A 19,021-nucleotide genomic window follows, 5' to 3' on the forward strand; every position below is an offset into this window, starting at 1 on the left:
CAGAGCAGCTACATTTGCACCACATCCTGTCTGAACCCTTGCTAACAGCCAGGCCCTGTTTGTGGGGCCCCTGGTGAGGGCTGGGGATGCCAGAGCAGACAAGCAGAATGCACAGCTGGGGAGGGTGGCACCTCTTCTCCCCAAGCCCAGGAGAGCTTGGCTGGGCTCTCCTCAACTTGGACACTTAACTTTTGCCCCAGAGATAAGGGCCCATTTGCCCCCAACTCTGCCCCTGACTTTGGGAGAGGTGTGAGGGTCAGAGGGGGCAACAGGAAGTGGCACAGCCAGGCACCCAGCACCTGGAAGCAGGTCTGAACGCTGGCCACTTCACACAGTACCAAGGCAAGTAAGACAACAATCAAAACAGCTGAGGATCCAGTCCTTCAGTTTAAAATCACCCAAACCAAGGGTTGGTCTGCAGGCAGCACCCTAAGTGGTGTGACTAAGAGGCACAAGACGCTAGCTGCTAAAAAGGCTTCTCTAGGAGGCCTGATGCTACTGCCCGAATTTCCATGGTTTGAACTTAATCACTTTGGTAAGAATTTGTTCCACTGAAGTACAAAGGGCTCCTTGGGGATGTGGCCCAAAGGGAAAGTCTCACCCGGCTCTGCACCCAAGGGGTCTTCCATGTGCTCCAGAAAATAAAGGTCCTTCCTGAGGGATTGATGGGTGCGAAGGGCTGGAGATCAATGTGGAATAAAAAAGGAGGCCCTGAACTGGAAAAAGAGGACAAAACCTGGCTTTCTGTTTGTCCCACTGCCTCTGAATCATTTATGACTCTGAAAACCCTAAAGTGAGGTAGGATGCACTGGGGTCACTACCCCCTTTGACAGGTGAGGAACATGAGGCCGGAGGAAGTTAAAAAACTTCATTCACATCTCCTGGCCTATCTCTGCTACCAGCCCCGAGTTCTTGGACATGCACCTCTCCTTTAACATGAAACCTGAGGCCTGGGAGCCCAGGAGTCCTGGTTGGCTGGCCAGCCTCACTCACATCAGGATCTTCCTCTCCGGGAGGGGCTTCCTGGGCTGGGTCTGCATCTCCCTCACCCCCCAAGGTGTTCTATGGGGTCCAGTCCAGGAAGTGTGCATACCCATAATACTGAGACCCTGGGGAAAGGGTCATCCACCCCGGGCCTGTTTCCCCCTCTCAACTAATAACCAAAATCAACCACGGATGTTGGGATATTGGAAATCACTCCAGGCCAAAGAAAGCATAACTGGGAAGAACCTGGTGTCCAGGGCAGCAGCCAAGCACCTCCACTAACTCCTAGGCTGTACTGGACAGCCCCTCTACCATCCCCACACACAAAGAGGTTAGCAGAGTACTTCCTGCCTCTCAGAGCTCCTGGTCCCCTTTGCAACCACATATAACACAAAAGCACTAGAAAAGCTCCAAAAAGAGAAAAAAATTTCAGAATAACACAGTAAGAAACTCGAATTTCCAGTGCCTACTCTCCAAACTGTCCATTCTGCTGTGACCTGTGTACAATGTCCAAACTGCGGGCCTTCAATGTCTCTATTGCCCCCTCCTGGAAGGGCCACTAACTCCAGGCCTCTTGCCTATCTCAGATACCTGCCAAAGACTCTCACCAAAATTTGGCATCCTCTAAGCCTTAAGGGATCCTTTATAAGTCAGGAATGTAGAAAAGGCAGCAAAGAGTGACAAACTAGGAAACAGGAAATTGAGGCATCTGGTCACACACACACTGTCACCAAAAATGCCACTGCTTCCCATCTGAATGAAAAAAAAGATCTCTCCAAAGCTATTCCAGAACGAAGAACCAGCATCAAGCACAAGTGGAAAAGCCTGAAGGTGGACAGAGGTCCTGCCGGGGTGGCCCAGGAGAGCTGGAGGGTACCCCTGCAGGTTCTTGCCCAGTCAGCCCTCCTCGGTGTGGCTGGGCCGTGGTAGGGGTGGACTCCCAGGGAGGGCAGAGGGAGCTGGGAAGTGTGGGCCCACCTGGCCACGGGCGTGAGTCTGCATGTGGACAGCCAGGTGGTGGTTCCGGTTGAAGGCCCGGCCACACTGGGGGCACTGGTAGGGCCGCTCGCCAGTGTGGATGCGCTGGTGACGGAAGAGGTCAGAGGGCCGGCGGAAGGCCTTGCCGCAGTAGGGACAAGCTGGCCAGCCCTGGCTGTTGCCTGTGTGCAGGCGCTGGTGCAGCAGCAGGCTCTTCCGCTGCTGGAAGAAGCGCAGGCACTCACTGCAGTGGTACACCTTGGTGGCCGCTGGCCTCCGCCCCATGAAGGAGCGGCCTGCCAGGGAGCGGTGGCCTCCAGGCTCCTCAGGGAGCCAGCGGATGACAGGGCCAGGCACCACCACCTCCCCGGGCTCCAGGGTGGAGTGGGCCTCCCCCCAGGCAGGTGGGCTCCCCGAAGTCTCCCTGTGCTCCTCCTCCACATGGGTCCGCTGGTGAATGGTCAGGTTAATCTTCAAGCGGAAACTCTGCCCGCAGTCGGGGCAGGGGAAGGTCCGCTCTCGCCGTCGAGGGAGAACACGGGGTGGCTCTCCAACGGAACCTGGTGGCCGTGGGTCCCCTGCCCGCACGCATGGCATTCCTGCAGCATGAAGCTGGCTGGGGCCCCCAGTCCCACTCCTCGGCCCCTTGGACATTCTGCACATGGTCTGGCTCCGGGACTCCTCCAGGAAGAGCTGCTCAGGCATCATCTGGTCCTCAGATTGTGCTTCTGTCTTGATGACCGCACCACGACCACCTGGAGAAAGGAATCTCCATTGATTTCAAGTGGGCCACATTAACCCCCACCCAGGCCACTGCACCCAGTCCTGGCCTCCAGCACATCTCTAGTCGCATCTGTACCCACCCTCTGCTCCTGCCTTCCCAGAGTCCTTTCTCTTCTGAGCGCTCACAGCACAGATCAGGGACCCAATTCACTTGGCCCTACCAAGCAGACACTGCCTCCTAACATCATCCAGTCTGTTAATTGTCATGTGGCCCAGATGTTCCAATGGTCCATTCCTGGAGGTCAAGCTATGGACATCAGGATAGAGGAGACAAAGCTTCAAAAATAGGAGCCAAGGAGCCAGTGGGGTTAGAGGTCAGATAGAGTGAAAGACAACAGGTGGGAGGGTGCAGGGGAGACCCTGGACCCTGAGATACTCTGGCTGCACAGGATCCCCGAGAATTCTGACAACGTTAGTCCCTAATGAGCCCTGGAGCCGTCAGACTAGGTAAGAAACCTCAGGCCTGGAGGCGGTAGCGGTCTTAGCCATACTCTGAGCTGCTCATCCACATAACAAATCTACACTGAGCACCCCCATTATTGGCTTCTCTGACCTCCCCCGGTGTCCAGCAGCTCTGCTGTTACAGCAGAAGGTTTGTTCAAAGACTGACAGTGGACCTTACCCTCTGCCTATTAAAACAAAACCTGTAGCCCTTTACAAGCAATTTCCAAGGTCTAGGGCAGAACGATTTCTATCTATTCTTGCTGAAGCATGAACTTAAATTCCCAGGAGACTGCTGCCGAGGAGTGAACCCCTACCTGCTGAACCTTCTGGGCCAGCACCTGATGTCAGGACCCCAGGGGTCTTTGCTCAGCGCAGCTGCCCGGCAACCCTCACAAATAACTCCTGACGGAACTTTATTTCTAAGTTAGAAATGACCCAGCTGTTTGTATTTGGTCCTAGAGTAAGAGCATCAGTTAAGAGTCTATAAGAATCATCTAAACTTTCCATCTAAATTGTTGCACTTAGGATCCCTGGGTGGCGCAGCGGTTTAGCGCCTGCCTTTGGCCCAGGGCGCGATCCTGGAGACCCGGGATCGAATCCCACGTCGGGCTCCCGGTGCATGGAGCCTGCTTCTCCCTCTGCCTGTGTCTCTGCCTCTCTCTCTCTCTCTGTGTGACTATCATAAATAAATAAAAAAATTTAAAAAAAAAACTTGAAAAAAAAATAAATTGTTGCACTTAATGGGCTCCCGTGCTATTCCTAAACTTAGGGAGGAGTGTGGGTCCTGGGCCACACTCCATGGAAGACCAAGGTTCCCAGACCTCTCCGTGGGAGGCCCATCTCCAGCTTGGGACTCCCACCACACCACAACCCCACGGTGGGCCCACCCCTCACCTCTGCCTACCCTCAGAGCTAGTACCAGGATGGAACCAGGGGAGAACAGGATTCCTTTCTATGAGGACAGAAAAATACCCCAAAGCCAGAATGAGCAGTAACTGCTTTCTTTTTTCCTGCTTATCAGAGTGTGAGTCTGGTTTTATGAATTCCAGGCGGGGAAACTAAATTTAAATCACAGGCCACCACACACAAACTGCAAGACATTGGAGGCTGTGCACCTGGACCACTCCACAGGGTTGTTGTGAGGCCTGTCACCAGACCACAAACCTGGTGCATGCAGCTTGTTTTCAAGTAGCACCTTGCCACCAAGCCAGACATGACAGAGGAGGACCAGGACCTAGATGGTCTGGGCCTCCAAGAGCCCTAGGGAACAGTATCTGGGAATGAGGAGGGGACCCTCAGGAGGAAGCCCCTCCTCAGGGCCCCCTGAACCACCTCCCAACCCGCTCCCAAGGGTCCCTGGGCTCCTTTGAAGTGCTGCTGTGGCCACAGGGCCTCCTCCCATTACTCACCTGGCCCCAAGCTGGGATGAGTGTTCCTGAGAGAGGAGGTTGGAGACTCCTCACCTGAAGATTCTTCCTCCTGTTTAACTGAGGCTGGAGGCCCTGTGAGAGAGACTCTGTGAGGGCCTTTCCTGACACCAGGCTCTTGCAGGATGCCACCGGCATCTCTAAGCAGAGCCCAGGCATGCTCAAATGCCCACCAGGAAGAGGGCTCTGCCCAGAGGACTGCCCACTCCCCGGCCTCTGCTTCGGAGGTGAGAGGAGAGCTGCGAAGGCCAAGCCCCCAGGTCCCATCTGGGCCAGTGCTGACCACTCCCATCACCCTGATGGATCTCAAAAGGACAGAGGGTTTGGGGAGGCCCCTGAGGAAAAGCGCCAGGTCTGCAATGGAGCAGAGACAGTGAGAAGAAGGTCCTCTCTCCTTACAGACTGGGAAGGGGGGACAGGGGTGGGGACCAGGAGGATCATCCTCACCCTCAGGGAGCTCATGTTCACTGGGGGAAATTCACAGAAATAGCTGGAGAGAAAGACTGCAAAGTCAAGCCTCTAGGAAGGAGGAGAACAGGGGGCAGAAGAAGCCAAGCTAGCAGAGTGCAGACAAGGCTCTGTACCACATGATGGGCTAAATGCTCTCGGAGTTATACTCTATTTTCATGACAGGATAGACAGGAACTTCCTTTACACACAAGCAGACAGAGCTCACTGGAAGGGGGGATTGAAGCCACAGAGCCCCTCACAGGCCTCCAGAAAGAGGACATCTACTGAGGAATGTACACGCCAGCACTGTTCAAGGTAAACAACACAGACTGTCCAGTTAACAGAACCATCGGAGGAAACCTGAGGAGGCCCAGTGCCTGGCCCCGTGTGCCTGGCCCCTCACTCCAGCCAGGCCAGAGTGCCTGGTTCCCAGCATGCCTCAGGGACCCACACTTTTGCTCAGACCATTTTCTCCTGCTGAAAATGCCTTGTTCCCATGCAGCATCTACCACTACTCTAAGGCCCATCTCAGGGGTCCCCTTTCCAGGAAGCCTGTCCAGCTCAGCCAAGCCTTGTCCCCAACCATCCCTTCCACCTTCAAGCTTTAGCACTTGCTCCAGTGGCACCTGCCTGCCACTGTTGTTGATGCTATTCACACTGCCGCCTGGCAGCTCTCACTTACCAGTGCTCGCTCCAGGTAGGGTTACCCTTGTTTCTGAATCTTGCTGATGCTTGGAGGCCTGCCCTTCTTTTGGCTCCTCCTGGGCAGGGATGATGGGGCTGAGGATGTGCTCTGGGTGTGGAGGGAGGCCTGGAAAATGCACATCAGTGACACTAAGGACAACACAGAGAGGGGATCCCTGGGTGGCGCAGCGGTTTGGCGCCTGCCTTTGGCCCAGGGCGCGATCCTGGAGACCCGGGATCGAATCCCACGTCAGGCTCCCGGTGCATGGAGCCTGCTTCTCCCTCTGCCTGTGTCTCTGCCTCTCTCTCTCTCTCTCTCTGTATGACTATCGTAAATTAAAAAAAAAAGGACAACACAGAGATGCCCCCTGAGGCAGGAGCCTGTGAGGAATGGCCAACTGTAATCAATGGGACTGGGGTGGAGGCATCGGGTCAAAGACAAGTTTTGATACTTAAGTGAACTTCACTGATCCTTAGTGGATAAAAAAGAAGGAAAAGGTACAGCACAGAAACATCTGATCATACAGACAAGTCATGACATGGCAGGGCCAAGGATGTGGCTTTTTAGGGCTTCCCGACTCAGAACAACACAACAGTAGCTTCCAGTCCAAAGTCCTATACCAGGATGATATATACAGATCCCCTTGGAAGCACCCCAAGATTCTCATTGTAGTTCTGGGTAGGCCTAGGAAGTATGCATTTTTTTTAAAGATTTTAATTTTGGGGCACCTGGGTGGTTCAGCAGTTGAATGTCTCTTTGGCTCAGGTCGTGATCCTGGAGTCCTGGGATCAAGTCCCACATCAGGCTCCCCACAGGGAGCCTGCTTCTCCCTCTGCCTATGTCTCTGCCTCTCTGTGCATCTCTCATGAATAAATAAAATCTTAAAAAAAAATTAATTTATTTGAGAGAGATCGGAAGATAGAGGTGGGGGGTGCAGAAATGGAGAAGCAAACACTCTGCTGAGCAAATTGTTCAATCCCAGGACCCCAGGATCACGACCTAAGCTGCAAGCAGCCGCCTAACCAACTGAGTCACCCAGGCACCCATTAGTATACATTTCAAAAAAGCTTCCTAGGTCAAAGAGATGAACAAAGAATTCACAGAATAAGAAATTTAAATGGCCCATAAACAGAAAGATACTCAACCACACACATATAAGAGAGGTAACGTTAAAAAAAACATTGTTGCCAGGGTGCCTGGGTGGCTCAGTTGGTTAAGCAGCTGCCTTTGGCTCAGGTCCTGGGATCAAGCCCCACCTCCAGGCTTCCTGCTTAGTGGTGAATTTGCCTCTCACACTCCCTCTGCCAGCAGGCCCCCTCATGCTCTCTCTCTAATAAACAAATGAAATCTTAAAAAAAAAAAAAAGCAGGGGAGGATTAAACACCATAACCAAGTGGAGTGTATTCTTGGAATGCAAGGCTGGTTCAACATATAAAATAGATCAATGGAATATACCACATTAACAGGATGAAGGAAAACACCCCCTGATCATCTCAATTGATGCAGAAAAAGCATCTGACAAAATTTAACACCCTTTCATAACACCCTTACTCAATAGACTAGACACAGTAAGAAACTATCTCAACATAATAAAAGGCATATTTGAAAAACCAACAGTGAATATTACATTCAATGGTCAAAGAATGAAAGCTTTTCCTCTAAAATTAGGAACAAGGCAAAGATATCCACTTTTAAAACTACCTATTCAACAAAGGACTCAAAGTCCTGGCCAGAGCAAGCAAGCAAGAAACAGAAATAAAAAGCATCCAAATTGGAAAGGAAGTAAAATTATCTCTTCAAAGATGATATATGCAGAAAACCCTAGAGATTCCACAATGAACTGTAAGAACTAGCAAATGAGTTAAGCAAATAAGCAGGATAAACATCAACATACAAAAATCAGTTGTATACACTAATAATAAGCAATCTGAAAAGGAAATTACAAAAACAATTCTACTTATAATAGAATCATAAAGAATAAAATACTCAGGAATTTAACCAAGGAGGTAAAAGACTTTTTTTTTTAATTTTTATTTATTTTTTATTTTATGATAGTCACAGAGAGAGAGAGAGAGAGAGAGAGGCAGAGACATAGGCAGAGGGAGAAGCAGGCTCCATGCACTGGGAGCCCGATGTGTGATTCGATCCTGGGTCTCCAGGATCGCGCCCTGGGCCAAAGGCAGACGCCAAACCGCTGCGCCACCCAGGGAGCCCGGTAAAAGACTTTTATAATGAAAACTACAAAACACTGGGATGCCTGGGGGCTCAGCAGCTGGGCATTTGCCGTTGGCTCAGGGCGTGATCCTGGGTCTGGAGATCTAGTCCCACATCAAGTTCCCTGAGAGGAGCCTGCTTTTCTCTCTGCCTGTGTCTCTGCCTCTCTCTCATGAATGATAAATAAGTCTTTAAAAAAAAAAAACTACAAAAAAAAATAATAAAAAATAAAAATAAAATAAAATAAAAATAAACTACAAAACACTACAGAAAGAAATTAAAGTAATAAATAAATGGAAATATAGCATGTTCATGAATTGGAAGGCTTAATATTGTTACGGTGTTGATACTACCAAATTGACTTACAGATTCAATGCAATTTCTATCAAAGTCTAAATGACATTTTTTTAGAGAAATAGAAAAACCCATCTTAAAATTCATATGGAATCTCAAGGGACCCCAAAGAGCCAAAATAGTATTGAGAAGGAAGAACAAAGTTGAAGGGCTTCCTGATTTCAAAACTTACTATTAAAGGTCACCATAATCATAACAGTGTGGTAGTGCTGGCATAGATAGAATTAATAAATAGAACCAAGACATAAACTTTCACATATCTGGTCAAATGATATTTGAGAAGGGTCCCAAGACCATTCAATGAGGAAAGGACTGTCTTTTCCACAAATGGTGGTGGGAAAACTGCATATCCACATACAAAAGAATAAAGTTGGATCCTTATCTAACTCCATATACAAAAACAAACTCAAGGGGTGCCTGGATGGCTCAGCAGTTGAGCATCTGCCTCGGCTCAGGTTGTGACCCCGGGGTCCTGGGATGGAGTCCCATATTGAGCTCCCCACAGGGAGCCTGTTTCTCCCTCTGCTTATGTCTCTGCCTCTGTGTGTGTGTGTCTCTCATGAATGAGTGAATAAATCTTTAAAAAAAAAAAAAAAGCCCAACTAACTCAAAATGAATCAAAGACCTACGCGTAAAACATAAAACTCTTAGACTAGATTTGACACGGATTTCTTGGATAGGACACCAAAGACACAGGTAACAGAAGAAAAAAATAGACAAACGGACTCCATGAAAACTTTAAATTTGTGCATGAAAATACACTATCATCAGTAAAGAGGCAATCCACAGAATGGGAGAGATATTTGTGAGTCACATATCTGATAAGGGATTAATACCCAGGATATGCAGAGAGCTACTAAAACTCAGTAACAGGAAAACGAACAACTCTACTCAAAAATGGGCAAAGGACTTGAATAGATGTTTCTCCAAACAAGATGTACACCATGTGCCAAAAAGCACAGGTAAAGATGCTCAACGTCACTCATCATTAGGGAAATGCAACTCAAAACTACAATGAGATACCACTTCACACTCATTATGATGGTTACCATTAAAAAGAAACAACTGAAAATAGTAAGTGTTGGCAAAAATGTAGAGAAACTGGAACCCTTGTACACTGTTGGTGAGATTATAAAATAGTACAGTCACTGTGGAAAACAGAATAATGGTCCTCAAAAAATTAAAAATAGAATTACCATGATCCAGCAATTCCACTTATTTTTATTGTTTTTTTCCCCCACTTCTAAGCCAAAAAGAAATGAAGGCAGTGTCTCTTAAAAGGTATTTGTGTGTCCATGATCATAAGCAGCGTTATTCACAATAGCTAAAACACAGAAACAACCCATGCATCCATTGACAAATGAATGGATAAGCAAAATGTGGTATCCACATACAGTAGAATATTTAGACTAAAAAAGAAGTTTTGACTCTTGCTACAATACGGATGAAACTTAAGAACACTACGCTGAATGAAAGAAGCCAGTCATGAAAAGACAAATGCTGTGTGATTCCACTTCTATGATGTACTTGGAGTAGGCAAAATCAGAGACAGAAAGAACTGTGGTTGTCAGGGGCTTCGGAATGGGGCAGATGAGGATTACCATTTAATGAGTATAGAGTTTCAGTTTTATAAGATGAAAAGAATTCTGGAGATGGATGGTGGTGATGGCGGGGGGGGGGGGTGTGTGTGTGACTGCAGGACATTATGATGTATCTAATACCACCAAACAGTACACCTAAAAATGGCTAAGATGTCAAATTTTATGTTATGTGTATTTGACCACGATAAGGAAAAGAGAAAACAAAACGGAAATGAAATATTGATACACATGGATGAACCCTGAAAACATTACGCTAAGAGAAAGAAGCCAGAGTCAAAAGACCATGTATTGTAAATTCCATTTCTATGAAGCGTCCAGGCTCGGCAATTATATAGCCAGGAAGACTCGTCATCGCTTACAGCTGGAGAGTTAGGAAGGGGCTGGTGGTGACAGCCAGACTGTACAGGGTTTGTTTTGGAGGTGATGAAAGTGTTATAAAATTGACTGTGGGGTTTACTGGTTGCATGTATCGATGAATAAGCTAGAAACCACTCAACTGTACAGGTTAAATGGGAGAGTTGGACAGTGACTTAATTATAGCCAATAAAGCTGTTACTTAAAGCTACACAGAAATATTAAGCAGACATATTCTTACATATTAGGCAGACAAAAATTCCACAAGTTTGACCACATTCTCTTTGGCAAGGCCAGGCCTTCTTTCAGAACACTGAAGGAGATGCAAATGATATAACCTCCATGGAGGGGTATTTGATGATAAATTCTCAAAAATTTACATATTCATTTATCTCTGAACCATAACTGTAGCTTCTAGAAATCTATCCCAAAGACACATTGGCAAAAATATGAACTGCCTTATGCACAAAGTAGTCACTACAACATTATTTATATCACCAAAATATTGGAAGTATGCCAAGTGTCCACCAGTAGGGACTGGTTAAACAAACTATGGTATACGACACCATGGAACATTCTGCATCCACAAAAAAAGGGAGGAAGATCTTTACATACACGTATGAAGTGATCTCCAGGAGAAACTGTGTGAGACAGGGATGGGTGGAGACACATGTACCTGTGTTACTGATCTTTGCAAAAGGAAACATCAGAAGTATAAAGAAGAAACTAATAAGAATGGTTATCCATAGGTACAAGAAGGGGATGAGAATGGAAATAAGACTTCTCTGAATGTATTCTGTTAAACCATTTTGACTTTGCAAACACAACATGGCTTATATATTCAAAACGTTAAATGAAAAGGTAAAAAGAGCCACTTCTAAGAATCTAAAAATAGAGGCACCTGAGTGACTCAGTTGGTTAAGTGTCTGCCTTCAGCTTAGGTCATGCTCCCAGGGCCCCAAGTGGGGCTCCCTGCTCAGCGGGGAGTCTGCTTCTCCCTCTCCCTCTGCCCCTCCCCCATCATGCAGGCTAAATAAATTAAATCTTTTAAAAACAGATTTTTTTAAAAAACCGAAAAATACATAGAAACAAATAAACTTAACTGTATATTGAGTTGGTGACATAACCACATAGAGATAATAATTATTTCAAGTGACTTTATGTGGTAGAATTTCGTCTGTAAGTCCTGAATGGAATGCATTCAGAGGACAAAAAGAGCTTGCAAAGAAACTCAGCCTTCAGTCAGAAGTCTAATTGTTTAAGATTTCCATGTAAAAGAAAAGAGATTGGGGGGTGGGGGTGACTGGGTGGCGGGCACCGAGGTGGGCACTTGACAGGATGAGCACTGGGTGTTATTCTGTATGTTGACAAATTGAACACCAATAAAAAATAAATCTATTTAAAAATAAATAAATAAATAAATAAAATAAAAGAGATATACAAGTATAAGATCAAAGAACATGGGACACCTGGGTGGCTCAACATTGAGCATCTGCCTTCCACTCAGGGTGTGATCCTAGGGTCCTGGGATTGAGTCCCACATTGGGCTCCCTGCGTGGAACCTGCTTCTCCTTCTTGAATGTGTCTTTGCCTCTCTCTCGCTCTCTGTGTCTCTCATGAATAAATAAATAAAATCGTTAAAAAAATTAAATTTGCATGAGAAATAGCACTATGGACTCAATTTTTTCTTTTCAAAAATACATATTTTCTAAAAAAATTTTTAAAAACTTCTGAAAAAGCCCTAGAAGTAATGGCAAAAATGAGCAACTACCAGCCCTCATATTGTTGTCTCCAAATAGCATTCGTTGCTGAAAGGAATCAAAACTCCTTGGAGAAATCTGTATATTCTGGGTCTGGGGCAAGAACTATGCTAGATAATTCCAGAACATCTTATGGTATCTGAAAGCCATAGAAGTCACATCAAAATGGCCTATGGGCCAACTTGAAGGCGCTCCTATGAGCTAAAGATGGGACAAGTTAAGCACAAAAAATAATGGCTGTGAAAGACTGGCATATATAAAATATTCAACAGTCTATGAAGTCATTAAAAAAAAGAAAAAAAGGGATCCCTGGGTGGCGCAGCGGTTTGGCGCCTTCATCCTGCCCATAAAGTTCAGCCGAAATCTAAAGAAGCCTCTTGATCTACCAGTTTATAGGAAATGCAAGAAACAGAAGAATAAATGACACCACATCCAAAATATGGGAAGTAACGGCATTTAAAAAGATAAATGGTGTAGGGATCCCTGGGTGGCGCAGCGGTTTGGCGCCTGCCTTTGGCCTGGGGCACGATCCTGGAGACCCGGGATCGAATCCCACGTCGGGCTCCTGGTGCGTGGAGCCTGCTTCTCCCTCTGCCTGTGTCTCTGCCTCTCTCTCTCTGTGTGTGACTATCATAAATAAATAAAAATTAAAAAAAAAAGATAAATGTGTAAGAATGTCAACAAATAAAGGACATGGAAGGAGATCTGAGGATGGTCAATCACCTGAGGAGCAGAGCAACAAAATGTGGTGAATGCAGTGTACCCACACAGATACAGACGCAGGCACAATGTGCATAAACCTAAACACACATTCAGTGAGAAGGGGCTGACACAAAAGGTCACACACAGTATGACTCCATTTAAGTGAAATGTCTAGGGACACCCGGGTAGCTCAGTGGTTGAGCATCTGCCTTCGGCTCAGGTCATGATCCTGGAGACCTGGGATCAAGTCCTATGTCAGGCTCCCCACAGGAAGCCTGTTTCTCCTTCTGCTTGTGTCTCTGCCTCTCTCTGTGTGTCTCTCATGAATAAATAAACAAAATCTTAAAAAAAAAATAAGTGAAATGTCTAGAACAGGCAAACCTAAGACACACGGAATAGATCAGTAGCTGCCTAGGGCTACGGAGCAGAGGGAGGGAAAAGGGAAGTTAACTCGCGTGACTACAGGTTTCTCTCTGGTGGGCAAGAGAGGTTCTAAGAACAGCTTATGGTGATGGTCAAAAAACTGTGAATACAGTAAAACACCGAGCAGTATACTTTAATTATTGAATTGGATGGTCTGTTAACTAAATCTCAATAAAGCTGTTAAACGTGGCACTGGGGGGAGGTTTTCACAGGCTTCATAACAGACTTTTTATAAACCGAATACAACAGGTGGACTCTGGTATACTAGAATTAGGACCTAGCACCTACAGAAAACAGTTTTGAGACAACTGGGGAAAAGAGAACGTGGGCTAGGGATTAGATGTTAATCTGCGGGGTGTGACAGTGGTATCTGGGTTGTTTAGAGAAAGGGAAGAGAGAGTGAAGCCAGTGTAGCCAACCCTGGTCACTGCTGAATGTGTGTGATGATCACTTGGAGGCTCACTGTACTCTTCTCTCTACTTCCATTTATTTTTTAAAACTTTAAAAAAAAAAAAAAAAACAGCCCAGAAGACTCTGATGGGCTGCCAACTTTGGAACCACTGTCCCTTACCTTACTAGCTCTCAGGATGAAGTTGGCTTGGCCGGTCCCCTGAGAGGGCCATTTCCACAAAGGGAAGCCAGTACACAACAGGCCTTAGAGCTCCAGGTTCAAGTTGGGGAGCTGACGTGGAAGGGGCAGGCAAGAGGGGCAGCAATAATGCTGCTGCTAGCAGTATCACTGTCAGTAATAAGCCCCCACTTACACAATGCTCAATAAGTATGAGCTTTACGTCTGCCGTGTCATGTAGTCCTCACAACAACCAACCACACGACACCGGGACTGCTGGCCACTCACTCAGAAGCAGAAACAGTACAGCTCAAAAACAAAAGCTCTGCACCCGCCCCAACCAGGCTGGCCTAAGACAGAGTGGGCCCCACTTTGGGTTAAGGGCTTGTGATCCCTTCCTGGCCTCGCAGCACATCTGGAAAGCCCAGGAGAGCAGGACTATGATTCAGTGTGCCCCGCTCACTCCCCCACCTCACCCCCACTCACCAAGGCTTGGCCTCCTTGGGCATGCTGCCTCCCTCTTATTTCCCTCCTCTTGGCCCCATGGGCCTTCAGGACAAGGCTCCTCTCCCCTCTCCATCTGGGTCAGGATGTCTGGTTTGGAGATGGCATAATCTGCACACAGAATGGAAAGAGAGCTGGGTCAAGACTGGACACCTGCCACCCGGCTACCCAGAGAGATGGAGAGACACGGAGAAAAGCACTGAAAGCAAAGACACAGACTTCTGGAGGCCAATCTGTGGACGCAGACCCAGATCCCCACCTATGCAGCCTTACCCAGGGACACCAGCATCTCATAGTTGCCCCGCATCACGTGCTTGTAGAGCTCCTTCTGCCAATTATCCAGCTTGCCCCACTCCGGCTCAGAGAAATACACGGCCACATCATCAAAGGTCACGGGCACCTGGAACAGTGTCACGCACGCTCACCCACATACTTACAGGCACCACCCCTCAGGCCATCCCACCCCAGGTGCCCAAAAGATACCTTAGGGATCTCCCCTTTGCTGCCTGGCGGAAGCCGCAGGATCCAGAAATTTCGATTTTTCAGCAGGTTCTCCATGTTCTCCAGCCGCCTCTGCAGCAGCCCGTACTCCTGCAGCAGGGTCCCCAGCACGACCCACTTGCCCTCCAGCTGGTTCCCAAACTCCATGGCCGTCTTCTCACAATCCGCCAGTTTCTTCTCGGCCGTCCCCGTCCGCCCCTCCAGGGTCAGCAAGCGGGCCAGGCAGGAGTCCACCTTCTTCTCCAAGGCCTGGATGGCGGCCACCACGGTCCACAGTGTGATCTCCGTGGAGTATAGGTATGAGTTCTTCTCAGCTGCTGGCTGGGGTGACAAAGAAGGCGTCGAAGGGCTTTCGTCCTCTGTTTGCTTGTCCCTCTCTGGAGCCTGTCCACAAGAAGAGAAAGGGGAGATATTATCAGAATGATACAATCAAAACACATACTTCAGAAAGAAGCCTCAACTGTTCCGGCAAAGCCCCACGTGGGATCCTAAGGGCCAGTCAGGCAGCAGTGTGGGACGGGAGGCAGGGACATCAGTTAGGAGTGCAGCCTCAGGACCGGAAACACTGGCGGGACCAAGGTGTTAGCAAGTGGAAAGCGGAAGAAAATATCTGCAGTTCTCAGGTGGGCTTCCATGTTGGGTCCTAGTCTCCTGTCTCACATCCAGAGGCCGGGTCCAACCAGCAACTCTGCTGCTCCCAAGCTGGCTGGCTCGGGCAAGGTTTTTCACACAGCCTTCAATTTCACTTCTATATCTAGAAAACGGTACTTACATGGGAGGATTGTGAGAATTTCTTTTTTTAAGATTTTATTTATTCATGAGAGACACAGAGAGAGAGAAGAGAGGCAGAGACACGGGCAGAGGGAGAAGCAGGCTCCATGCAGGGAGCCAATGTGGGACTTGATCCTGGGACTCCAGGATCACGCCCTGTGCCAAAGGCAGGCGTTAAACCACTGAGCCACCCAGGGATCCCCAGGATTGTGAGAATTAATGACACAATCCTCACCAATGTCTAGCATGTGGGAAATAATGCACACAAAGCCCCACGTTGATTTGATTAAGATGATAATGGTGTTGACAATGCTGATGATGATGGTTCTGGCTCAGGGACTCAGCAAGAAAGAGTTCACATGGGCTTTTCTCCTCCACCTCTTTCATTCCCTCACCTTTGGGCACCTTGGAAAGAGCTTCTAAAGTGCCTCAGCTCACACCAGTGCCTGGTGCATGAGCCAGAGTGTGTGCAACGGCCTGGTCTCAAGTACCTCGTACTAAAAGCCTTTTTGGAAGAATGAAGTGACCTCTCACCTCTCCCCTTCACTCACTCTTCATGGTCAGACCACCTCAAGTCCTCTCTGACTTCCAAAATTATCTCAAATCCATCCTCTTCTCCACTGTCATCACTTGGTCCCAGCCGCAGCAATGCCCCCTAACTCCCCCACTTCACCTCCTCTTCCTCAGTACACTTTCCCAGAGCAGTCAGGAAGTGTTTAAAAATACAGGCTAGGGATCCCTGGGTGGCGCAGTGGTTTGGCGCCTGCCTTTGGCCCAGGGCGCGATCCTGGAGACCCGGGATCGAATCCCATATCGGGCTCCCGGTGCATGGAGCCTGCTTCTCCCTCTGCCTATGTCTCTGCCTCTCTCTCTCTCTCTGTATGACTATCATAAATAAATAAATAAAAATAAATAAAATAAAAATACAGGCTAGATCATTTTAGGCCCCTGCTTAAAACTCTTCAGTAGCTTGCCAGCATACTTCGAGCAGAATCCACACCACTTCTTGTACCTCCGCCTGCCTCTCTAACCTTATATGTACTATACTCCAGCCACCTCGGCCTCCCTGGATTCCTAACACACACCTCACTCTCCTCCATGCATGTGTTAGTTCCACCCCACCCCACCTAGCTACCTACCTACCTCTCTGTGCATCTGGCTTCCTCTTATTTTTAAGGCTCCGGCAACTCAAAGGCTTCTAGAAACCTTCACTGACTGGCAAAGCTGAAAGAGGACCTTGTGAGTCCCTTCTTTGACAGCACTAAGGACTCAAGACAAGTCCATATGTGGTTTGTTTCGTGCAAAACCCAAGTTCTCCAAGGGTCACTGTTGTATTCTCAGCTTCTAAGAGTGCCTCAATCACTGCAGATGCTCAATGAATACCTACTGAATGAATGAATAACCTCACAACATTCATTCAGTACCAACTACTGAACACCTGCCTTGTAAAGGTGCAATAGGGGAATGCAGAAAAAATTATGTGGTTCTTCCTTTTCCAGGAGAAAAATTCTGTATAGAAACAGTCATGATAAACCACAGTATGATATGATGGGCTGACAAGAGTCGGGGGCACATCTGTTCTGTTTGGGGAGTTTCTCGGGAATCTCAGGTACTCTAATTAAAGACGGCAGAGGGGAAGGAGTGTATGGATAGGAATAGCCAGAGAAAGTTCTGGGGAGTGGTCCTGGGCTAGGTGGAAGCTGGTGATGTCACCAGTGCAGTTACAGAAATGGCTTGGGGGGTATTCCCCAGGGGACAGGGCCACAAACTGCAGTACTCCCCACCCCCCTTCTCTCCCTTGCACTCAGGGAATCCTAAGGGAAGGACACACCAAACTCATTAAAGGAAAGGGAGGGGAAGTTCCTCCTTCAAAAGGATCCCCCAAGATCAAGGTTTCAGAAACTTCACTAAGATGTATTAATAATAACAGAAGGCACCTATTGAGCGTTGTATGCAAGTGATTTTCTGGTGTGTCAAAAACAGCCAAAGGATTCTTTTCTCCAAATTGGGCATACTGCCCATTACCGGCCAACATTATAAAGTCATCCAAATAATTCAATCCAACACGCTAATCTTAAAAAAAAAAAAAAAAAAAAAGGGACACCTGGGTGGCTTGGCGGTTGAGTGTCTGCCTTGGGCTCAGGGCGTGATCCCAGGATCCAGGATCGAGTCCCACATCGGGCTCCCTGCGTGGAGCCTGCATCTCCCTCTGCCTGTGTCTCTGTCTCTCTCTGTGCTCTCTCTGTGACTATCATAAATCAAAAAAAAAAAAAAAAATGTACCTACACTCCCTCGTAAGCAGCATTCAGCACCTTCTCTTAGGTAAGAGCTCAACACTGGGTACCTTCACCGGGACGCAGTCCCGAAGTTCTGGCCTAGACGTCGGGCTGTTGGGCCGTGGCCCCGACCAGGTGAGCCCGACCGGCTGTCAGGACCGCACGGGCCGGCGCCCGGTCCGCCCTGCGTGCCTCCAACGAGACAATGGACGGGGGCACAGCCGCTCTGCTCCAACCACGGCCTGTCATCGGAAGCGCCGCGGAGAAGCCTGGCCTGTCCCCCGCCGTCGGGGCCGCCTCCCCTGCCGTTTGGGCCGCCCGGTCGGTCGGTCGACCCGAAAGCCGGGCCCGGACGCAAACCGGGGCGGCGGGGCGGACGGGGCTGGCGCGGCGGGGCGGGCGGCGGCCTGGGCGGAGGCGGCGGCAGGGAGGCCGCGCGGCGGGGCCGCTCCACGCCGGCCGGGCGGAGACCCTCACGGGCCCTCGCGGCGGCTGAGGCGGCGGCCCGGGCCCGTCTGGGCGTCCGCGCGCCGGGGCGCTTACCCGGGCGGGCGCTGCTTCGGCCATGGCTGCTCGCGTCCCTCTGTCGGCGGCTCTCGTCGGCCGGGCCTGGCGGGCCTGGCGGGCCTGGCGCAGCGCGCAGGCGGAGGCGGAGCGGAGCCGCCCAGCTTCGGAGCTCCTGCCGGGAGGCCGCGAGCTGCGTCCGAGCCACGTGCCCCGTCGGCCCTTTAAACAAGAGCTGCGCTCGCGGCCGGGCCCGAGGGTGCGCACAGCGCCCCCTGCAGCCCGAAGGACCGCACGCCCGCGGCCCGCGGCCCTCCGCGCGCCCCCGCGGGTCCTCGCGGCCTCGGGGGTCAGCCCGGGGGAGGCCGGCCGCCCACCCCGGCCTAGGCCGCGGGAGTGGACGCCGGTGGCGGACTCCCCGCGGGCCCCTCCAGCTGGGCCCCCGCCGGGAGGGGAGCAGGGGCAGCGTGGTAGGCTCACGGGGGCGGGGGGCAGCGGCCCACTGGGGGGAACTCGGTCAGGGAGCTCCTGAAGCAGGGGTGCGGTTTCCCCGTGGAGGGGAGGAGGGGCAGTCCTTGCCCGGGAATCGGAAGTTTACGTCGATTGACCGTTTTAACGCCTGCAGTGGACCCAAAGTGACTTGGTTTGGTTATACACGTTATTCCTGGCAGTGGGGTAGGGCGGGACAGATAAAGGTCTTAAAGCTACTTGTTTAACTTTACAGAACACACAGACATC

At 49.4% G+C, this 19,021-nt stretch overlaps 1 protein-coding gene across 1 annotated transcript; it reads right to left on the reverse strand.

Annotated features, from left to right (window-relative positions):
• Positions 1-1,604: 1,604 nt before the first annotated feature.
• On the reverse strand, positions 1,605-18,481 carry ZNF783 (zinc finger protein 783). Its single transcript, XM_055335251.1, has 7 exons — positions 18,323-18,481; positions 14,715-15,116; positions 14,505-14,631; positions 14,214-14,342; positions 5,749-5,877; positions 4,599-4,691; positions 1,605-2,717 (listed from the first exon to the last, which is right to left on the reverse strand). The coding sequence occupies exons 1-7, from the start codon at positions 18,344-18,346 to the stop codon at positions 1,882-1,884; spliced, it is 1,740 nt and encodes a 579-aa protein (XP_055191226.1). The 5' UTR covers positions 18,347-18,481; the 3' UTR covers positions 1,605-1,881.
• Positions 18,482-19,021: the final 540 nt, after the last annotated feature.

This window comes from Nyctereutes procyonoides, unplaced genomic scaffold (genome assembly GCF_905146905.1).
Source record: "Nyctereutes procyonoides isolate TBG_1078 unplaced genomic scaffold, NYPRO_anot_genome, whole genome shotgun sequence".
Classification (NCBI taxonomy): domain Eukaryota; kingdom Metazoa; phylum Chordata; class Mammalia; order Carnivora; family Canidae; genus Nyctereutes; species Nyctereutes procyonoides.